The sequence below is a fragment of the Giraffa tippelskirchi genome, chromosome 8, assembly GCF_054371585.1.
Source record: "Giraffa tippelskirchi isolate mGirTip1 chromosome 8, T2T-mGirTip1v1.2.pri, whole genome shotgun sequence".
Lineage (NCBI taxonomy): Eukaryota > Metazoa > Chordata > Mammalia > Artiodactyla > Giraffidae > Giraffa > Giraffa tippelskirchi.
The window spans coordinates 115985911-116003818 of record NC_137282.1 but is presented as its reverse complement, the minus strand read 5'-3'; the positions used below and the strand labels follow the sequence as shown (position 1 = coordinate 116003818).

General features: G+C 48.1%; 1 protein-coding gene across 17 annotated transcripts in view; it reads left to right on the top strand.

Annotated features, from left to right (window-relative positions):
• DOCK2 (dedicator of cytokinesis 2) overlaps nucleotides 1-17908 on the top strand; it is a 477583-nt gene that overhangs the window by 439467 nt on the left and 20208 nt on the right. For all 17 annotated transcript variants that reach the window (XM_081520659.1, XM_081520666.1, XM_081520650.1 and 14 more), the window contains 6 exons: nucleotides 1881-1970; nucleotides 3727-3831; nucleotides 5722-5863; nucleotides 12116-12197; nucleotides 13538-13622; nucleotides 14335-14421. In XM_081520659.1, coding sequence (XP_081376785.1) covers nucleotides 1881-1970; nucleotides 3727-3831; nucleotides 5722-5863; nucleotides 12116-12197; nucleotides 13538-13622; nucleotides 14335-14421 — 591 coding nt within the window. The remainder of the gene's footprint in view (nucleotides 1-1880; nucleotides 1971-3726; nucleotides 3832-5721; nucleotides 5864-12115; nucleotides 12198-13537; nucleotides 13623-14334; nucleotides 14422-17908) is intronic.

Genomic DNA, 17908 nt, shown 5'->3' with positions numbered 1-17908 from the left:
CCAGCCCCGCGGCTTTAACGCCATCTTCTTGTTCAGGCTAAGGAGGAAGAACCAGCCCATACTGTGGACTTGATTCCTCCTGGCACGTAAAACATTTTTATGCTGCTCACTAAGCTGCCCCTGGGTTTACAGCCGTGGCTCCTCCACTCAGCGCTTGCTTTTATTTATTTTTATGCTTGGATGCAGAGAGAGCACTTTCGCGACAAAGCACACACTGCATTTTGGCAACCTCCCTCCCTCCTCCCCCACATCCCCCAACTTCTCCATTTTAGGTGCATCTTCCATTTGAAACCAAATTTGAAATGTAATGGGTGTCCCTTGAGATTGCCAGATCTCCAGCCCACCCAGTGCCTCCCTCTGCCTCTCTGTAGGGGTTCCTGACCCCTGTGGTCTAGGATGGAAGGATGATCTGTTGGTTTCAGTTAAAATGGAACAGATCGAAAGGACCCCCTCTGTCCAGAGGCTTTTTTTTTTTCAGAATTTTTTTTTAAAGATGGAAAAGACCTGTTTAAAAAAGTTTTCGTCACTCTTTTTTAATACTCTAGTACCACCTCCACCTCCACCTCTATGACGCCCATTGCTCACTTACCCTAAATAATGCAGTTAAGAAGTGATGGTATAAAGTGTTATTTATGCAAGATGAGTAAATTCTAGACATCTCTGTATGACATTGGGCCTATAGTTAACAATTCTGTGTTACGCATTTAAAAACCTGTTAAGTGGGTAGATCTCAGGTTTAGTGTTCTTACCACATTTGTTTTTTAAAGTGAGAGAAAGAGAAGGGTGGAAGGGAGGGAGGGCAGAAAGTTGGCCAAAGGGAAAAAGAAAGTGATGTTATTGGCAGAGTGAGAAGATCCCAGTAGCAAACATCAAGAGAACTGTATCTGGCTCCAACTCCATCCTCAGAAATTCGCTGCCTGCTTATTTTCCTCGTGAACCATTTTCTTTGGTAAATCTCTGATGGCTCAGATACTAAAGATCCACCTGCAGTGCAGGAGGCCCAGCTCTGAAACCTGGGTCAGGAAGATCCCCTGGAGAAGGGAATGGCTATCCACTCTAGTATTCTTGCCTGGAGACTCCCACAGACAGAGGACTGTGGTGGGCTGCTGTGGTGACCCATGACCACTGTGGTGGTCCATGGAGTTGCAAAGAGTCCGACATGATTGAGGGACTAACACTGTCACTTTCTAAGGGAGCGGATTTTTTTTTTAACTGGAGGAAAATTGTTTTGCAGTGTTTACAGTGCTATGTTGGTTTCTGCTGTGCAACACGAGTCAGTCATGCACACACCACATATGTCCCCTCCCTCTTGAGTCTCCTTCCCCTCCCGCCATCTCACCCCTCTGCGTCCTCACAGAGCCCCAGACTGGGCTCCCTGTGTGGTATAGCAGCTCCCCGCTAGCTACCTATTTTACATGTGGTAGTATATATATTTGTCAATGCTACTTTCTCAGTTTGGCCCACTAAAGCTTAGCATAAGGTCAAGGGTCATTTTCAAGTGCACATCCTGGCCCTGCTTTAGGTTAGGCCTTTGACCTGGGGTGGATGCTCTGCGGGTCTGAACCTCTGTTTCTCACCTGGGAAATGCAGGTACTGCTAGTCACCTCTCCGAGGGCTTGTGAAGATCCAGAGAGCACGGAAATAAAGCACTTAGCCTAGTGTGTGGGTGTTCCATTATTTATCAGGAAACGAGGGTGAGAAGCAGAGGATAGGCCTGGTTCTAGAGATGCATTTGGTTCCCTGGGTGTGGGGCCGGGTCCCGGCTACAAGCAGGCTTGTGGCTCAGTCCCAGGTGTGGAGCTGCCCTGGTGTCTTCCTCGGCAGTGGCTCTGCAAGCCCGGAGGCCTCTCTAACCTTTGTCTCCATGACCTTCCTCGTAGATGTGGGAAGAAGCCATCAGTCTGTGCAAGGAGCTGGCAGAACAGTATGAGATGGACATCTTTGACTATCAGCTGCTGAGCCAGAACTTGGTAAGGAGTCCCCAGGGGAGCCGACTGCCCTGGAGGTTGGGTGCTTGGGGCCTTGGCTGGGCAGAGAGGCTGGGGAGAGGGGGAGCAGAGGCAGGAGGCCATGTGGGGTCAGGACACCAGGAAAGGAATGGAAGTTGGGCTGAGCTGAGCCAAACTGTGCTGAGCATCTCCCTCCCAGCTGGGAATATTTCCAAAGGGAGGTCTTCTGGGAAAACTCATCAGGCACAGTCTCTCGGATGGAGCACTAAGTACCTGCCCGGTGCTGGGGCTGCTGACGTTGGCGCATACCGAATAAACACTGTGCCACATTTGCTGTGACATTCCCACAAATCACTAAACCAATTAGATAAAAACGCAAATTTGTGCTTTCTGATTAACAGATAAATCACATTAAAGTGCTCCCCATCTGGCCGTTCCCATTAGCTCCTCAAAGCTCGTGATCTGGTGGCAAAGTGGGAAGTAGGGGGAAGCAGAGCCCCGGGCTGGTGAGGAGGTGGCCTGGGGGCTGCTCTCCCCACACACATGTCCTGGTGGCCTGAGACCCAGGACCCCAGGGCCCCGTCTGAGCGCATTTCGAGAGGTTAGTCAGTCCAGCTCCCTCTAGGGAACTGTGAAATGGGAGTCCGAGTGTTAGGAGAAGATTGATAGCTTGTTCTGGGGGGGATGGGTATGGAATATAGTGTTCTCAGGTATGATGTCAACACACACACCACTTGCACCAAGACAATCAGATCTGCCTGAGTCTGCCCACACGGAGGTTTACAGGTATGGAGGTACACATGCCTTCTGATGCATGCAGTACACATGCATACATACATACACACACCTATAGAGCCTGAAATAGGAAATGGCAACCCGCTCCCATACTGTTGCCTGGAGAATCCCATGGACAGAGGAACCTGGTGGGCTATAATCCATGGGACCGCAAAAGAGCTGGACACAACTTAGCAACTAAAACAAACAAATAATTTGTACTAACAAATACATATTTCCTGTGTTATGGACTAAACCATCACCACCACCAACCATGCACATCTATGCATGCACACACACTCAGTATACATTCACACACACACTAATGGACGTGTACGGCTGTGCACCAAGCCCACACCACACAAGTTCACATCCAGGGCCACACACATTCATCTTCCGTATTGTGTTCAATGTGAAATGCTGTCATCCGTGAGGTGCACCATTCTATTTTATGTGCCCCGTCATGATTTCTCTCCAGTTAATAGCGATTGGAAGATGCCAGTAAAACACAAACTCTTTCCAAAGATGTTAAAATATAAAAGCACGCACCTCTTGGAACTGGTGAAGTACGTTGGGTGTGCATACACAGGAAGACATCCATATCCAGAAACCCTTACCCCTCTATAGACTGCCACAGACACACTCCCGGTGGGGGCAGAGTGATGATGCTGGCGGCGGCTCTGAACAGCTGGCTGGATTCAGTTCCATACTTACTGGATGCACTGAGATACCATTTCTTTATCTGCAAAGCAGAGATACGGTTCCTTGGGATTGTTATGAGAGTGATGCAAGTACACGTGTTCCTGCAGGTAGAATGATGAACAGGGTATCTGGTATATTGTAAATATATCACTATTATGCTGACAGACAGGTCTGTGAATATGCAAGCATGTGCACTTGGCACATTTGTTCTGGTGTCATGATCACGTCTTAACCCCTCAGAGCTGAATGTGCCTTTAATACACATCTATGTTATTACAAGCTGTGAGTTCTCTTCTTTCAGACCCAGCAGGCAAAATTCTATGAAAACATCATGAAAATCCTCAGGCCGAAGCCAGACTACTTTGCCGTTGGATACTACGGCCAGGGTTTCCCCTCCTTCCTCCGGGTAAGTCTGTGGGTGACTCCGTCACAGGCCGGGGTCCCGGGGCCTCGGCATCTCGGCCCTCCCTCTGTTCTTTGAGGCTCTGCTTGAGCTCAGATCCTGTGCCCCCCTGTGTCTGAGTGCTGTGCCCATCTCCTGCACATTCCTCAGTCCCTGTCCATCAACAGCACCTCAGCCACCTGCTGGGTTTCTCTACATACACGGCAACCTTGCCTGCCTTGTGAGGTAGTGAGCACACCATCCCAGAGGCGAGGTGCTCAGAGAGGCTGGAGGAGCTCTGCTACCCAGCGGGAACTGTATTGCACAAGTTCTCAGACCTTTTGGTCTCAGGGCCACTTTATCTCTTAAAAATATGATCAAGGGCCCCAGAGAACTTCTGTATTTGTAGACTGTATCTATCTACATTTATGACATCCAAAATTAAAACTGAGACAATTTTAAAATGCAGTTGTGCCTTGGTACTCACTAGGAATTGGTTTTAAGACCCTGTGCAGAGAACAACACCTGATCCTCAAGTCCTTTATATAAAATAGTGTAGTGTTTGCATACAATCTCCTAAATGATTCAAATCACCTCTAGATTACTTACAATACTAAATACAATGTAAATGCTTTGTAAATAGTTGCTGGAGTGCAGCAAACTCAAATTTTGCTTTTTGGAAGTTTCTAGATTTTTTTTCAAATATTTTTGAATCATGGTTGGTTGAATCCATGGAATAAGATCCTAAGGATATGAAACATTAACTGTTTAGTACTAGTTATGGAGGCTTAACAGAATATGGAGGGTAAACAACTTATTTAAAAATAACGATAATAAACCCATCCTGACCTGACTTGTTGCTTCAGTCATGTCCAACTCTTTGCAACCCTATGGACTATAGTCCAGCAGGCTCCTGTCCATGGGATTTCCCAAGCAAGAATACTGGAGTGGGTTGCCATTTCATTCTCCAGGGGATCTTCCCAACCAACGGATCGAACCCAGGCATTGCAGGCATATTCTTTACCAGCTGAGCCACAGTGAAGCCCAAGAAAACTGGAGTGGGTAGCCTATCCCTTCTCCAGTGGATCTTCCTGACCCAGAAATCAAACTGCATTGCAGGTGGATTCTTTACCAACTGAGCTATCAGGGAAGCCCGAAATGAGGATCCAGGTTTGGAAACATTGATACAGGCATAGGTTTGGACAGAAGAGTTTAGAGACCATTAGAGGCAGCACAGTGGCACAGATAGGATCTAGAACAGGGTTTCTTAACCTCTGCTCTATAGATACTTTAGACTAGATAACACTCAGCTATGGGCCGATCCTGTGCATTGAAGGATTCTTGCCCACTAGGTCCCAGGAGTGCCCCTCCTTGGAGTTGTGACAGTCAAAACTGTTTCCAGACATAACCAGCATCCCTTAAGAGGCAAAATCACTGCCTGTTTAAAAACTATTGGTCTAGAGGAAGCTAACATGTCAGGGAAGGATAAAGTGTGTTTCCATGGAGCCTGGTGACGAAGGACCTGCATGCTGGTCCCTTCCAGCCCACAGGTTTAGCCCATATGGCCCATTAAAGGCAGGAGGGAAACTGTGTGGCCATGCAGACTGGAGAGCTGGTGTGACAGTGGAGTGAGGAATTGCCCTGGAGGCTGCACACAGGATGGTTTGAAGAAAACGTTCTCAGCATCCATGCTCTCTTCTCCCTTTAGAACCAGTCCTTTTAAAAAAGTGGTGTGCCCAGCTAGAAGGTGTGTGAGTTGAGGTTCCATCCTTTCCCTGGAGGGGAGACAGAGGGTGAAGAGATCTATAGGCTATCACCACAGCCCCATGCTCCTGACCAGCCTCCCAGCTTGGCTTGAACCATCTCCTCCAAGCCTGGACCCTGGGATTTCTGATGGATGTCATTTGTCTGCAGAACAAAGTGTTCATCTACCGAGGGAAGGAGTATGAGCGAAGAGAAGATTTCCAGGTGCAGCTGATGAGCCAGTTCCCCAACGCGGAGAAGATGAACACAACCTCTGCCCCTGGGGATGATGTGAAGAACGCCCCAGGCCAATGTATCCTTAACAAATGCCCCTGCCAAGGGCCGGGCATGGGAAGCCCTGCCAGGACTTCAGTCCACACAGCCCTGTCCTAGAGCTGGAAACTGCTGCCAGAATCATTGAAGTGGTGCCAATTTCAGTGTCCAGTGTGGGATCCAAAAAGAACCCATCTCAGGAAACTCTAAATGTTATGTTCATTGATAAATTCACTCACTCACTCATTCCTTCTTTCTTTGTGATGATTACCATCAAGCCCTGACTCTGCCAAGCATTTCCTTGTACAGGGAACCAGAGATTACACTCACAAAGTGGTCCTACCTCCAGGGAGCTTCCAGTCTAGCAAGTAAAAGACATTTACAGCATCATTAAGTAGGTATTTGTAAAAATGTGATCAATGCTATAAGAAAGCCCTGCTGGTTACCATGATTGGGAGGGAAGGAAAGTCTTCCTTGAGAAAGGTGATGTTGAAGGTGAGTGGTGAGGTGGGAAAAGTGTCCTAGACAGAGGAAAAGAGCATCGTGTGCAAAGGCCCTGCGGTTCCAAGAACGGAAAGGGTGCCACATTGCTCTTATAGTAAAATCAGAACTCCTGAGCAAGCCTGCAAGGCTGTCCTTCCTCTGGCCCCTGCCTGTGTCTCCAGCGTCATTGCCCCCAGCTTTTCCTTCCCTTTCTCATGCTTCTCTGCCGCACAGATCTTGTTTCTGTCCCTTAAACATGCCCAGCTGGTTCTTGCCTCTGGGCCTGTGTGTTTTCGCTTCTCTTTGCTTGGAATGCCTTTCCCTCAGCCCCTTTCTCGCCCATCAAATTCTAAGTCAGTGTCCCCCCCAGGAGAGGCCTCCTTGCTCACCTTATTGGAAGCCTCCGGTACCCTGCTGTCTCGACCCCTGTTTGTTTTTGTTTAGCAAACTGATCTCAATCTGTCACCATCTTTCGTGCTTTCAGATGTAAAACCGCTTCACACATAGTCGTGTCCCACATGTTGACTGAACAGCAGGATAGAGAGAAAAAAACAAGAGGGTGCAGCCTGTTCACCGGGTGTATATTGTGTATGTGTGTGCAGCCTGTTCACGGGGCGTATATTGTGTATGTGTGTGCAGCCTGTTCACGGGGCGTATATTGTGTATGTGTGTGCAGCCTGTTCACGGGGCGTATATTGTGTATGTGTGTGCAGCCTGTTCACGGGGCGTATATTGTGTATGTGTGTGCAGCCTGTTCACGGGGCGTATATTGTGTATGTGTGTGCAGCCTGTTCACGGGGCGTATATTGTGTATGTGTGTGTGCAGCCTGTTCACGGGGCGTATATTGTGTATGTGTGTGCAGCCTGTTCGCGGGGCGTATATTGTGTATGTGTGTGCAGCCTGTTCACGGGGCGTATATTGTGTATGTGTGTGTGCAGCCTGTTCACGGGGCGTATATTGTGTATGTGTGTGCAGCCTGTTCACGGGGCGTATATTGTGTATGTGTGTGCAGTCTGTTCATGGGGCGTATATTGTCTATGTGTGTGCGCAGAGGTGTCCGGCTCTTTGTGACCCCAGTGGTCTGTAGCCCACCAGCTCCCTCTGTCCATAGAATTTCCCAGGCGAGAATACTAGATTGGGTTGCCATTTCCTCCTCCAAGAGATCTTCCCGACCCAGGGATTGAACCTGTGTCTCTTGCATCTCCCTGCACTGGCAGGCAGATTCTTTACCACTGTGCTACCAGGGAAGTCTGGAGTATATATCAAGTTAACATTAAAAATACATTCCAATATACAGTAGGTGCAGACAAATACTGTTTAATTGCACTTATACGAGGTACCTAGAATAGTCAAATTCATAGAGTCAGAAAGCATACTGGTAGATACCAGGAGCCAGGGAGTGGGGTTTGAGGAGGGGCGATGGGGACTTGGGCTTCCCCAGTGGCCCAATGGTAAAGAATCCGCCTGCAATGCAGGAAGCACAGGAGATGTGGGTTCAGTCTCTGGGTTGGGAAGATCCCCTGGAGGAGGGCATGGCAACCCACTCCAGTATTCTTGCCTGGAGAGTCCCTATAGACAGAGGTGCCTGGTGGGTTACAGTCCACGGGGTCACAGAGAGTCAGACACGACTGAAGTGACTTAGCATGCGCACACGCGTGCACCACGGGGACTTAGTGTTTAATGAGGAGAGTTTCTGCTTAGGAAGGTGAAAACTTTGGGAGATGGATGATGGTGAGAGTTGCACAACAGTGTGAATGTACTTAGTGCCACTGAACTGTAAAATTAAATATGGTTAAAATATTATGGTTTGATAATGTGACTTTTACCACAGTTGTTGTTCAGTTGCTCAGTCGTGTCTGACTCTCTGCAACCCCATGGACTGCAACGCTCCAGGCTTCCCTGTCCTTCACCATCTCCCAGAGTTTGGTCAAACTCATGTCCATGGAGTCAGTGATGCCATCCAACCATCTCGTCCTCTGTCATCCCCTTCTCCTCCTGCCTCCAATCTTTCCCGGCATCAGGGTCTTTTCTACAATAAAAAGGATCAAAAAAAGGGTAGAACTAGCACGGAAGCTCCAGAAAGGCAGAGACCTGTGCTCTTGCTCACTGCAGAGATCCTCAAAGGCAGCTCTCAGAGAACGCTTGCTGGTCAACAGAAAGAGAAAGAAAAGAAGAGAGCGGGGAAAGCTAGAGAAAGGTAGACGGGAGGGAGGTGTGGATGGAGCGAGCTGTCTGGGGCACACAGAAAGTCGAAGTGACAGGACATGGTGCTAGTGAGGTTGGGGAGGTATGGTGGAAACAGGCTCCAGTGCAGCAAAGCATAGTGTTCACAAGATCAGGAGCTGATGCTCCAAGGGGTGCATTAACCTAGCCCAGCTCCCACGTTGCGCCCTGTAGCACAGATTAAGCCACAGCCTTTAAAATGGGGCTGACAGGTTGCATGGCTGGTCTGCTAAGTCTGCTGAACCTTAATGCAAATATTGTCCCCTCGGGTGATACATATTCATCTGTAACCTTTTCATTATGCTCGCCTGCCCTTCATGCATGCTCTGCCATGGTTATTTGCAGGAGGAAATGTAACCAGTGGCAAAGCTGGCTGGTTACACATGTGAGTTTGGTTACAGGCGAGACATGGGATTAGTACGAAGGCCCTGCTACGTGGATGTCCTGGCATTGAACAACTATGTGGCCTTTTAACTCATGATGGGAGGAGAAAGCATGTGTTACTGGGCCATGTCATCATACGCAGGCCTGATTCAGCTCCAAGAGTCAGGTGGAGGGGGAGAGGGCTGACGTTTGCTCAATGTCCTCTTCATGCCATGCCTAAGACCAGAGGTTTTATAACTAGATTTTCCTAATCCCCATAACGGCTTCCCTGGTGGCTCAGTGGTAAGAAATCTGTCCATAACGCAAGAGACTCAGGTTTGATCCCTGGATCTAGAAGATTCCCTGAAGAAGGAAGTAGCAACCCACACCAGTATTCTTGCCTGGAGAATCCCATGGACAGAGGAGCCTGGCGGGCTACAGTCCATAGGGTCACAAAATAATCGGACATGACTGAGTGACTAAAAACAGTAACAATCCCAATAAAACTCTATTAGGTGGGTATTAATTGTCCCTATTTCATAGAGAAGTGCACGAGGCAGAGAGGTAAGGTGGTTTGCCTAAGAGTACAAAGCTAGTTAATGATGGAGTTGAGATTTGAACTCCAAAGTCTGTCTCAAAGTCTGCATTCTTTCTGTAATGCCATCGTTTTCATTTACGATTAATGAACAGAGTGTTCTCTATTAACTGTTGTAAAGTGATGGCATGCCAGGCATTTTCATGCATTATTTCATTTTATCCTCATAATAATCCCATGAGTTGCATACTCTTACTCTCTGCATTTTGCAAATAAGAAAAATGAGGCTCAAAAATGTAAACAGCTTGTACAAGGTCTCAGAAATTGATGGAACTAAGATTTAACCCAAGTTGGACTTTTGCCAAACTCTGAGCTCTTAACACTGTGTTCTGTTGCCTTCCTGTGTTGCATGACAAGCAGTTTGGAGAGGTAACAGATCCAGTGTCTTCTCACATAGGTACCCAAGTAGAGGAAGACGCTTGACAGCAGAGGTCTCGTAGGTGGGTGTCTCCTGGTCCCCATGCTCCCCTCTGCCATTTAACACGCAGCCTGCTGGACATGATTGGAGGGTGATGTCACTGGCTTCTTCAGGACAGGTTTGGGTTCTCCTCTAGGACCAAATAAGCAGGCGTGGCTTAGAACCTCCTTTAATGCAGGGTTTGGCAGACTTACCATGAAGGACCAGATGGGACACATTTTAGCCTCTGTGGACCGTGTGTCTCTGTCACAGCTGCTCACCTCTGTTGTGCTAGGGGAGCCCTGTGGGTAGTACATAAATGGATGGGTGTAGCTGTGTCCCAGTAAAACTTTTATTTATCAACACTGACATTTAAATTTAATATTATTATCACATGTCACATAATACTCTTTTTTTCAAATGTTGAAACTATAAAAGCTCTTCTTAGCTGGGAGCCATACAATAGCAGGCAGTGACTCAGATTTGATCAGAGGGCTATAGGTTGCCAACTCTTGCCCTAGACTTAATCCAGAAAGAATTCCCTCCCAGAGAAGGCTGTCTGCTGTAGAGCTTGAGATAGAAATTAGTTTTCCTGAGTGTTATGCGACTTCTTCCAGTAAGGCTTACTCATTTGTATCAAGCATGACTTGTTCCTGCCCTTTCCTCTCTCGTGGTCTCTGCCTCTGTCTCTCTCTTGATCTCTCTTTGCCTCTGTCTTTCTGTCTCTTTCTGAGGGACCCTCATTGAGTGTGTAAGTGCTCCTTAGCAGTAAAACACTGACACCCCCAACATGTTAGTGTAGAGTGAGTTTATTGAGTGAGGGAGGATTGGATGTAACTTGGAATTACGTTTGGCCATTTCTTTTGTGTGAAGGAGTCCTAGTGCCTGCATCAGGAAGCTCCCAATCTGGTGGGAAGGGGACTGTAGGGAGAAGACAGAGAGCTGCAGAGATGAGAGTTCTATGTTCAGATGCGATGCCATGGAGGGTCAGGAAGGAAAGGGACACCTCGCTGATGGCAAACTGAATTTCATGGTGATATGGAGAAATAGTCTAAGCAAAGGGAACAGTACCATCTATTGCATACTCAGAAATAATGGTGGGAAATGAGTTGGAATCCTATTGGAATATTTAAATAGTTCATATTCAAAATTGGCATATTTGAATGCCAACAAGAGGAGTTTGTGCTTTCTTAATTGGCAGAAATGTCAGGCTCAAGGGAAGAATTTTCAAGTTGTGGTGGACATCAGATAGAATAGAGGGGTGAGGGAACCTGGATCCCTGAGAATGAGAGACGGGTAAAGAAGCCATGGAGGGTGGGAAAGGGAAGTGAGGTTCAGGGATGGGACTGGTGATGTGGCTTGCTGCATCATTGACTGACAATGAACGGAGGTCTGGAACAGGCGTGACGGAAGTCTGGCACACGCGGTCACTTTTCTGTAGCCTGTGCCCCTGGCAGGCATCACTAATCAATCACAGAGCTCTCTCCCACTGGGCCTGGACATGGCCTTATGTTCCTGCCCCAGGCAGTAACTCTCAGAGTGCTAAATGGCATGTATTCACTTGCTCTAACGCAGGGCTTCTCAAACTGCAGCATGCATGTGCATCACCTGAGGATCCTATAAAATGCAGACCAGGACTCATTAGATCTTAGGTGGGACCTGAGAGTCACCATTTCTAACAAGCCCTCAGGTGATGATGCTGCTGCTGCTCAGAGGGTAGCACCAATTACAGTCAACAAACCCTGAGCTTAGGGTTAAATACAGACTGTTGCTCTGTGCTCACAAGCTGTGTGACCTTCACCATGTTGTTCAGCTTCTTTGACCCTGATGTCCTCTTCTCTGGAAAGTATGATTTACGTTAACAGCACTGGTCAATGGAACGAGAGAGATGAAAGGAGACCATGGGGAGACATTCTCTGCAATCAATCAAGAGCTATAAATGCATTAGGTTCTTGTTCATGATAATAGTATAGCAAAGATTAAGGACTACTGATACTAAGCAACTATTAGCAGAGGCTGAGCCCTCAGATGGGGTTGCAGCTCTAATAAGGACCACGGTGACTGCTGAGTGGTCACTAGGACCTACCATCTTGAGGTTTGTCACGCATTAAAAACTTGACCCCAGAGAAATGTCCTGGGGGCGGAGGGTCTCAGCTGGGACCTGCTGTGCTTGGAACTGCCCCCCACCCCCGACCAACACATTGTGAGCCCTTAACTACAGGAATTGCAGACATCCAGTGTTTCACCGTCCAGCCCGTCTTGGATGAACACCCGAGGTTCAAGAATAAGCCGGTGCCAGACCAGATTATAAAGTAAGCCCCTCAGTTCAGGGGAAGGAATGTGGGGAGGAAAATTCTGTGGGGCTACCAAGCAAGCAGAGCTGGTGGGAGGACAGGCCTTGGTACCCTTCTATCTTTTCCCATTTTCCATTTTCTTGCTGGGAGAAGCATCACCCCCGTGAGCCCTCTGGGCCCTGCCCCTGAAAGGCTGACACCAGGGGTGGCCGGGAGTCCTCAGGAAGTGGCGATGGGCTTCACTGAACGGGACCTGGAGAGCCTGTCACTCAGGTTGGTCCTGGATCGGCTCCAGGAATCCACAGCCGGAGAATGTGGGTGGGCGGGTGACAGGGAGGGTGGGCGACAGGGGCATGATGCTTGGGCTGAGCACTTGCTCCAGAGGGACATCTTTTAGGCATTTGTGAAGGTTGTGCATTGACAATGGATGTGTCCAGATTATGATTTTAAAAGGGTACATTCAGGGAGTTCCCCAGTGGTTAGGACTCCGTGCTTTCACTGCTGAGGGCCAAAGGTCAATCCCCGGTCAAGGAACTGAGAACCCACAAACCAAAAAATTAAAAATATAAAATAAAGGAGGCATTGGAGGTAGCAGCATGAAGACAAGAATGATCTGTTTAATACCAGAAGACAAGGTCAGGAATGAAGCGGTGAAGCAGAAGGTCTGTGGGATCTGTGGGCAGCAGGCTGCCCACTCCAAGCTGTCTGGCTCACCCCCCTTAAGCCCAGGTGCCCAGTTTCACACCTTGAGTGCCTTAGGAAAGGCTTCTTCTCTGGGAGGGCCTGTCCGAGCAGGAGCTCATTTGTGAGAGGAACGGCCTGCTCCTTGGGGGAGCAGTGGTCTCATGCAAGGGAGGTAGGGGAACAGATGTAGCTGAGCCTGCATCTCAGCCTTCCGTCCCCATCTCAGTAAGGCACCCTCGGGCAACGGACGAGAACCACACAGCCAGCACTGTGCCCTGCTGTCGTTGATGCTAGAAGAGCCCTAGAGATTCAGGAGGACTGATGGGGGGTAGCTGGGACACCTAAAGGAGTCCTTAGAAGACACCTCTGGGCCATTAGTCTAGGACCCTGGATGTATCCAGATCCTTCATCGAGATCATCAGAAACAATGCCCGGGCACCAATATGTGTATTAATGATAGAATTTCAGCTTTTGGGGTACCCTGAGGGGTGCTATGTTCTTATGAGGGCATACGACTGATGAGCTTCTAAATCATCTTAGAAGGAAAGCCTGGTTTTAAGTGCTACAGCGAGGTCTCTAACAGACCTAGAGTTTACTGCGGAGGGCTTCCCTGGACAGTGCAGGGTCAGGTCAGGTTTTGCTATCAGGAGCCTCAGCCTCTTCCTGTCTTGCAGCTTTTATAAATCCAACTACGTGCAAAAGTTCCACTATTCCCGGCCAGTGCGCAAGGGGACCGTCGATCCTGAGAATGAGTTTGCTGTAAGTATCTCCTGTCCCCATCAGCAGCCTCGGTCATTCCCCTGGGCCTCTGTACCGACCAGAGCATGCTCCTGCAGAATCATAATGGGAGGGCCTCTGACCCAAACCCGCAGGAAGGAGCCTGGCTTCTATCGGTATGATGACACCCACTCTCCAGGCTCTTCTGTTGGGTTTGTCGTCTCGTTTCTTGAGCCTCTCCACTCTCCGTATAACCCAGGTCTGGCAAGAGCGCCTGTCAGCCATGGGGAACCACAGTCCCACTGTCCCTGTGTTTCCTAGCCAGGACCTGTCTTCTCTTCCCAAGGGCCAAGGCTGGCACAAGCAGCCAGCTCCAAGTCTCTCTCTGCTTTTTCCCTTCAACTGGGATTCTTCATATTTGGGGGGGAGTCTCTGCCCCTTTAAGAATATGATGATAGATTGCTATACACACACACCCAGAAAATGCAGGTGAATGCATTCAATTGTGCCTAAAACTGATGCCTATTCAGAGACCCAGGTTAAAACATGCTGGGCCTAAATCTAGGGAAAATGTAAACTTCACGTTGGGAAAGGATTCTTCAGGGTAAGACGGGAGTGTGTTTCTGGATCTTGCAATTTTTTATTCTGATTCCGGGTGGATAGGAGGTCTGGCGGCCTGGCTGGGCCCCAACTCTGCTGGTCAGGTTTCATAAGTGTGTTGCTTTCCTGCCCCTGCCTCGCTCCAATGGGACAGTCGATGTGGATCGAGAGGACCTCCTTCACGACCGCATACAAGCTTCCCGGCATCCTGCGCTGGTTTGAGGTGGTTCACATGTCCCAGGTGAGTCTGCTGGCCTCAGGAGTCTCCTGGGACCCGGCAGGGGAACTGCCTTTGTTAGAAGCCGCTGCAGAAAGAAAAAGTGAAAAAGTGTTAGTTGCTCAGTCGTGTCCAACTCTTTGCGACCCTATGGACTGTAGCCCGCCAGGCTCCTCTGTCCATGGGATTCTCCAGGCAAGAATACTGGAGTGGGTAGCCATTCCCTTCTTTGGAGGATCTTCCTGACCCAGGAATCAAACCCAGGTCTCCTGCATTGCAGGCGGATTCTTTACTATCTGAGCCACCAGGCAGGACTCGAGGAATTCCAGTGCAGGAAGGGACCTGAAGCAGCATCTAGTTTACCTGCTTTCAGATTAATTTTTGGCATCCGATAACTTTTTCCCCAGAAGATGAAAGGTACCATAGAATCCAGTGATAAACCTGATGAGCGGGGAGCTTCTGTGGCTGGTACAGGTGAAGCAGAGGGCCTGGAACTCCATGCACACATTCAGCTCCTCATATCCTCCCCCACAGCAGTTCTTTAGGACCCCTTTGCAGAATCCCGCTATGAACTCCTTTTAGCGTTGGATAAGCTAAAGCTCGGAGAAGGGAAATCATGCAGAGGCAAAGCTCTGACCTCAATGCAAATATATGAACTCCATGTATTTTGCTCCACATATAGCACGTATTTTGCTTCTTAACTCACTTCAGGGTCTTTATGTTCTCAGATAGCTAAGGACCTTGCAGCTCCCAGCATGCCAAGGGAAGACTAGGGAAACTTGAGAAGCAGGGATGTATTCAGGATATCTTATTCACTTATTCGTTCAGCAAATATTTGAGTTCCTAACACATGTCAGGCACCTGGAGATTTTACAGTGAAGCTTACATTCTAGTGGTGAAGACACTGAAAAAGCCTGAGTAAATATATACTATGTCAAGTGGAGAAAACTACTCTGGAGAAAAATAAAAGAGAAGAGTAATGAATGGGGGTTATTTTAAGCAGCATGGAGAGAGAAAGTCTTCTGGCTAAATGCCTTTTGAACAAAGGCCTGGAGGAAGTGAGGGAGTGATCTATGCAAATATCCAAGAGAAGCAGAGGGAACAGCTAGTGCAAAGGCCCTGGGGCAGAACAAGCTTGCTCTGAATCAGAACAAGCGAGAGAGGAGCAGCAGCAGTCTACTAGCAGGTCCTGTAGGACCTTGTAGGCACCATAGGTCTCAGGCTTTTCCACTGGGTGAACTGGAGCTGCAAGCACAGGAGGGACACAGTCTGACACATTTCCAGCTGCTGTTTGATCAGCACTGAAACCACCCCCTTCAGCCGTTAAGGCCCACACCCCCAGCAGCCAGGTGAGCCTCCAATCTCCCTTACACAGGCGTGGCCTAGACCTCAGGAAAATATAATAACGATGATAGTACCAACAGACATTACTGGGCATGTGCTAAGCTGTTCACAGGTGTGACCCTATTTAAACCCCTCAACAAGGCTGCAAGGTGGATATTATTATTCTTCCGTTTTACAGATGAGGAAACCCAGGTACTGAGTGAGTTAGTGGATTGTTCAAGGCTAGTAAAAGAGATGAGGTTTGAGACTTCCCTGGCCATCCAGTGGCTAAGACTCCACGCTCCCAGTCCGGGGGGGCCTGGGTTCAATCCCTGGTCAGGGAACTAGATCCCACATGCCTGCCGCAACTAAGAGTTCACATGCCGCAACTGTGATTGAAGATCCAAAGTGCTGAAGCTAAGACCCAGCACAGCCAGAAATAAATAAACTGGCAAATTATTATTGTCATTTTTTAATAAAAGAGTGGAGTTTGACTTTCACTTCAGGTGTCTGGATAGAGGCACTCTCTCCTTCCTCAGCGTGTTCCCAGCCTACCCCAGAGTCAGTGCCCTGGAGAGGAAGACACGACACAGGACCCGTGTTCAAGGGACACGCTGGTGTGTGTGAGCTTAGACTAGTGTTCCAGGAGCTGTGTTAAGGGCATTAGCGTTATTCTATTTAATCCCACAAAACCCTGTGAAGTACGCTGTTACGATTAATCCCATGTTTGAGGTGAGGAATTGGAAACTCTCTCCTAAGCTGTGGTCTCTACCCATTGGCCCCGGCTGTGCCCTCTCCTCTGCTGGGCTCAGAGAGGGGCCCTTGTTCATCACCGTCCCCTCGGGGCTGTCGGCAAACTGAGGGGATCCCTGCCTACACTCTCTGCGTGCCCCGGCCCCCTCTGCCAAGGGTATCTCACCTCCTAATGGACAACATAACTTGCCCTTATGTTTATTTTTAATATCTATAATTTTACATATGGTAACATTAGAATATAAGCTCCACTAGGCTGTGAGCTCCAGGAAGACAGGTTTTTGTCCATTTTGTTCTTGGCCATATCACTGAGTGCAAATAGTCCCAGACACATAATTGGTGCTCAAGAATAGTTATTAAGTAAATTCATCAACCCATCACTCAGTTAATATGCAGAAGCCTATGATATCTGAAGTGGTTACTTTATGAACTCATGATTCTGAAATTAGGAAGGAAATAGTCAACCTTGACTGATACCCCCCTGATAGAAGTGGTTGGGAAAGCCTCCAAAAAGTTGACCAGAGGAAATTTGTCTCTGTTAACCTCCTTCAGTTGAGTTACTGAGAATTAAGGATGTTTCAGACACAAAAATTCCATGCCTGCTGAGTGAATTCCTCTCCAGACATTTGCTTTTGTGTTATAGAATTTGTATCTTGTTCTTGGTGGTTTCTTTCATGAACTGTCATGACTATAGTACAATTTGTACAGAGAGGTGTTTTCTGATGGGATTCAAGTGTAAGTCTTGCTTATTGAGAGTTCTTTCCTTGTTCTTGGTCCTGAGAATATTTAATCTTTGCAAGAAGTTCTGAGCTGGGGGTCAGTGGCCCAAATCCAACCTAGTTATTAAGAGGCTGTATGATGTTGGACAAACACAGTGTATCTCTGGCCTTAGTTTTCATCTTTTGTAAAACAGACAAGAAAAAAACTATGGGATTTCATGGGAATTCTCTGGCAGTCCACCCTTTCACTGCCAAGGGCCTGGGTTCAATTCCTGGTCATGGAACTAAAATCTCACAAGACACAGTGTGGCCAAAGCAAACAAAAAAAGAGATAAAACTATGGAGTTTCCGAGCTGAAAGACACTCTGAAGGTCATTTAATCCAAGAGCTACAAATCTGAATACCTTCAGAGACCAAGAAGAAACCGTAAATATGTGAAATGGTCACATTAAGACAACAGGCAGTGGGAGAAGCTGCAGCAAACTCCTTGAGGCTGAATTAATTTCTGAAAGCATTAGAACTCATGTGCTGGCTGAACGGCAGACCAGTCCGAGTGTGACCTACAGAGCTCCAGTGTGCAGACCCATCCCTAGTTCCATCCACTGGAATTGTTTTGCATATGAAAAAACTAAAGCCGGAAGATGAAACTTGAGCTGCACAGTGCTCAGTGGCAGATGTAAGTTGTGATAATGATGCTTATCTTATGTGGCTCAGAG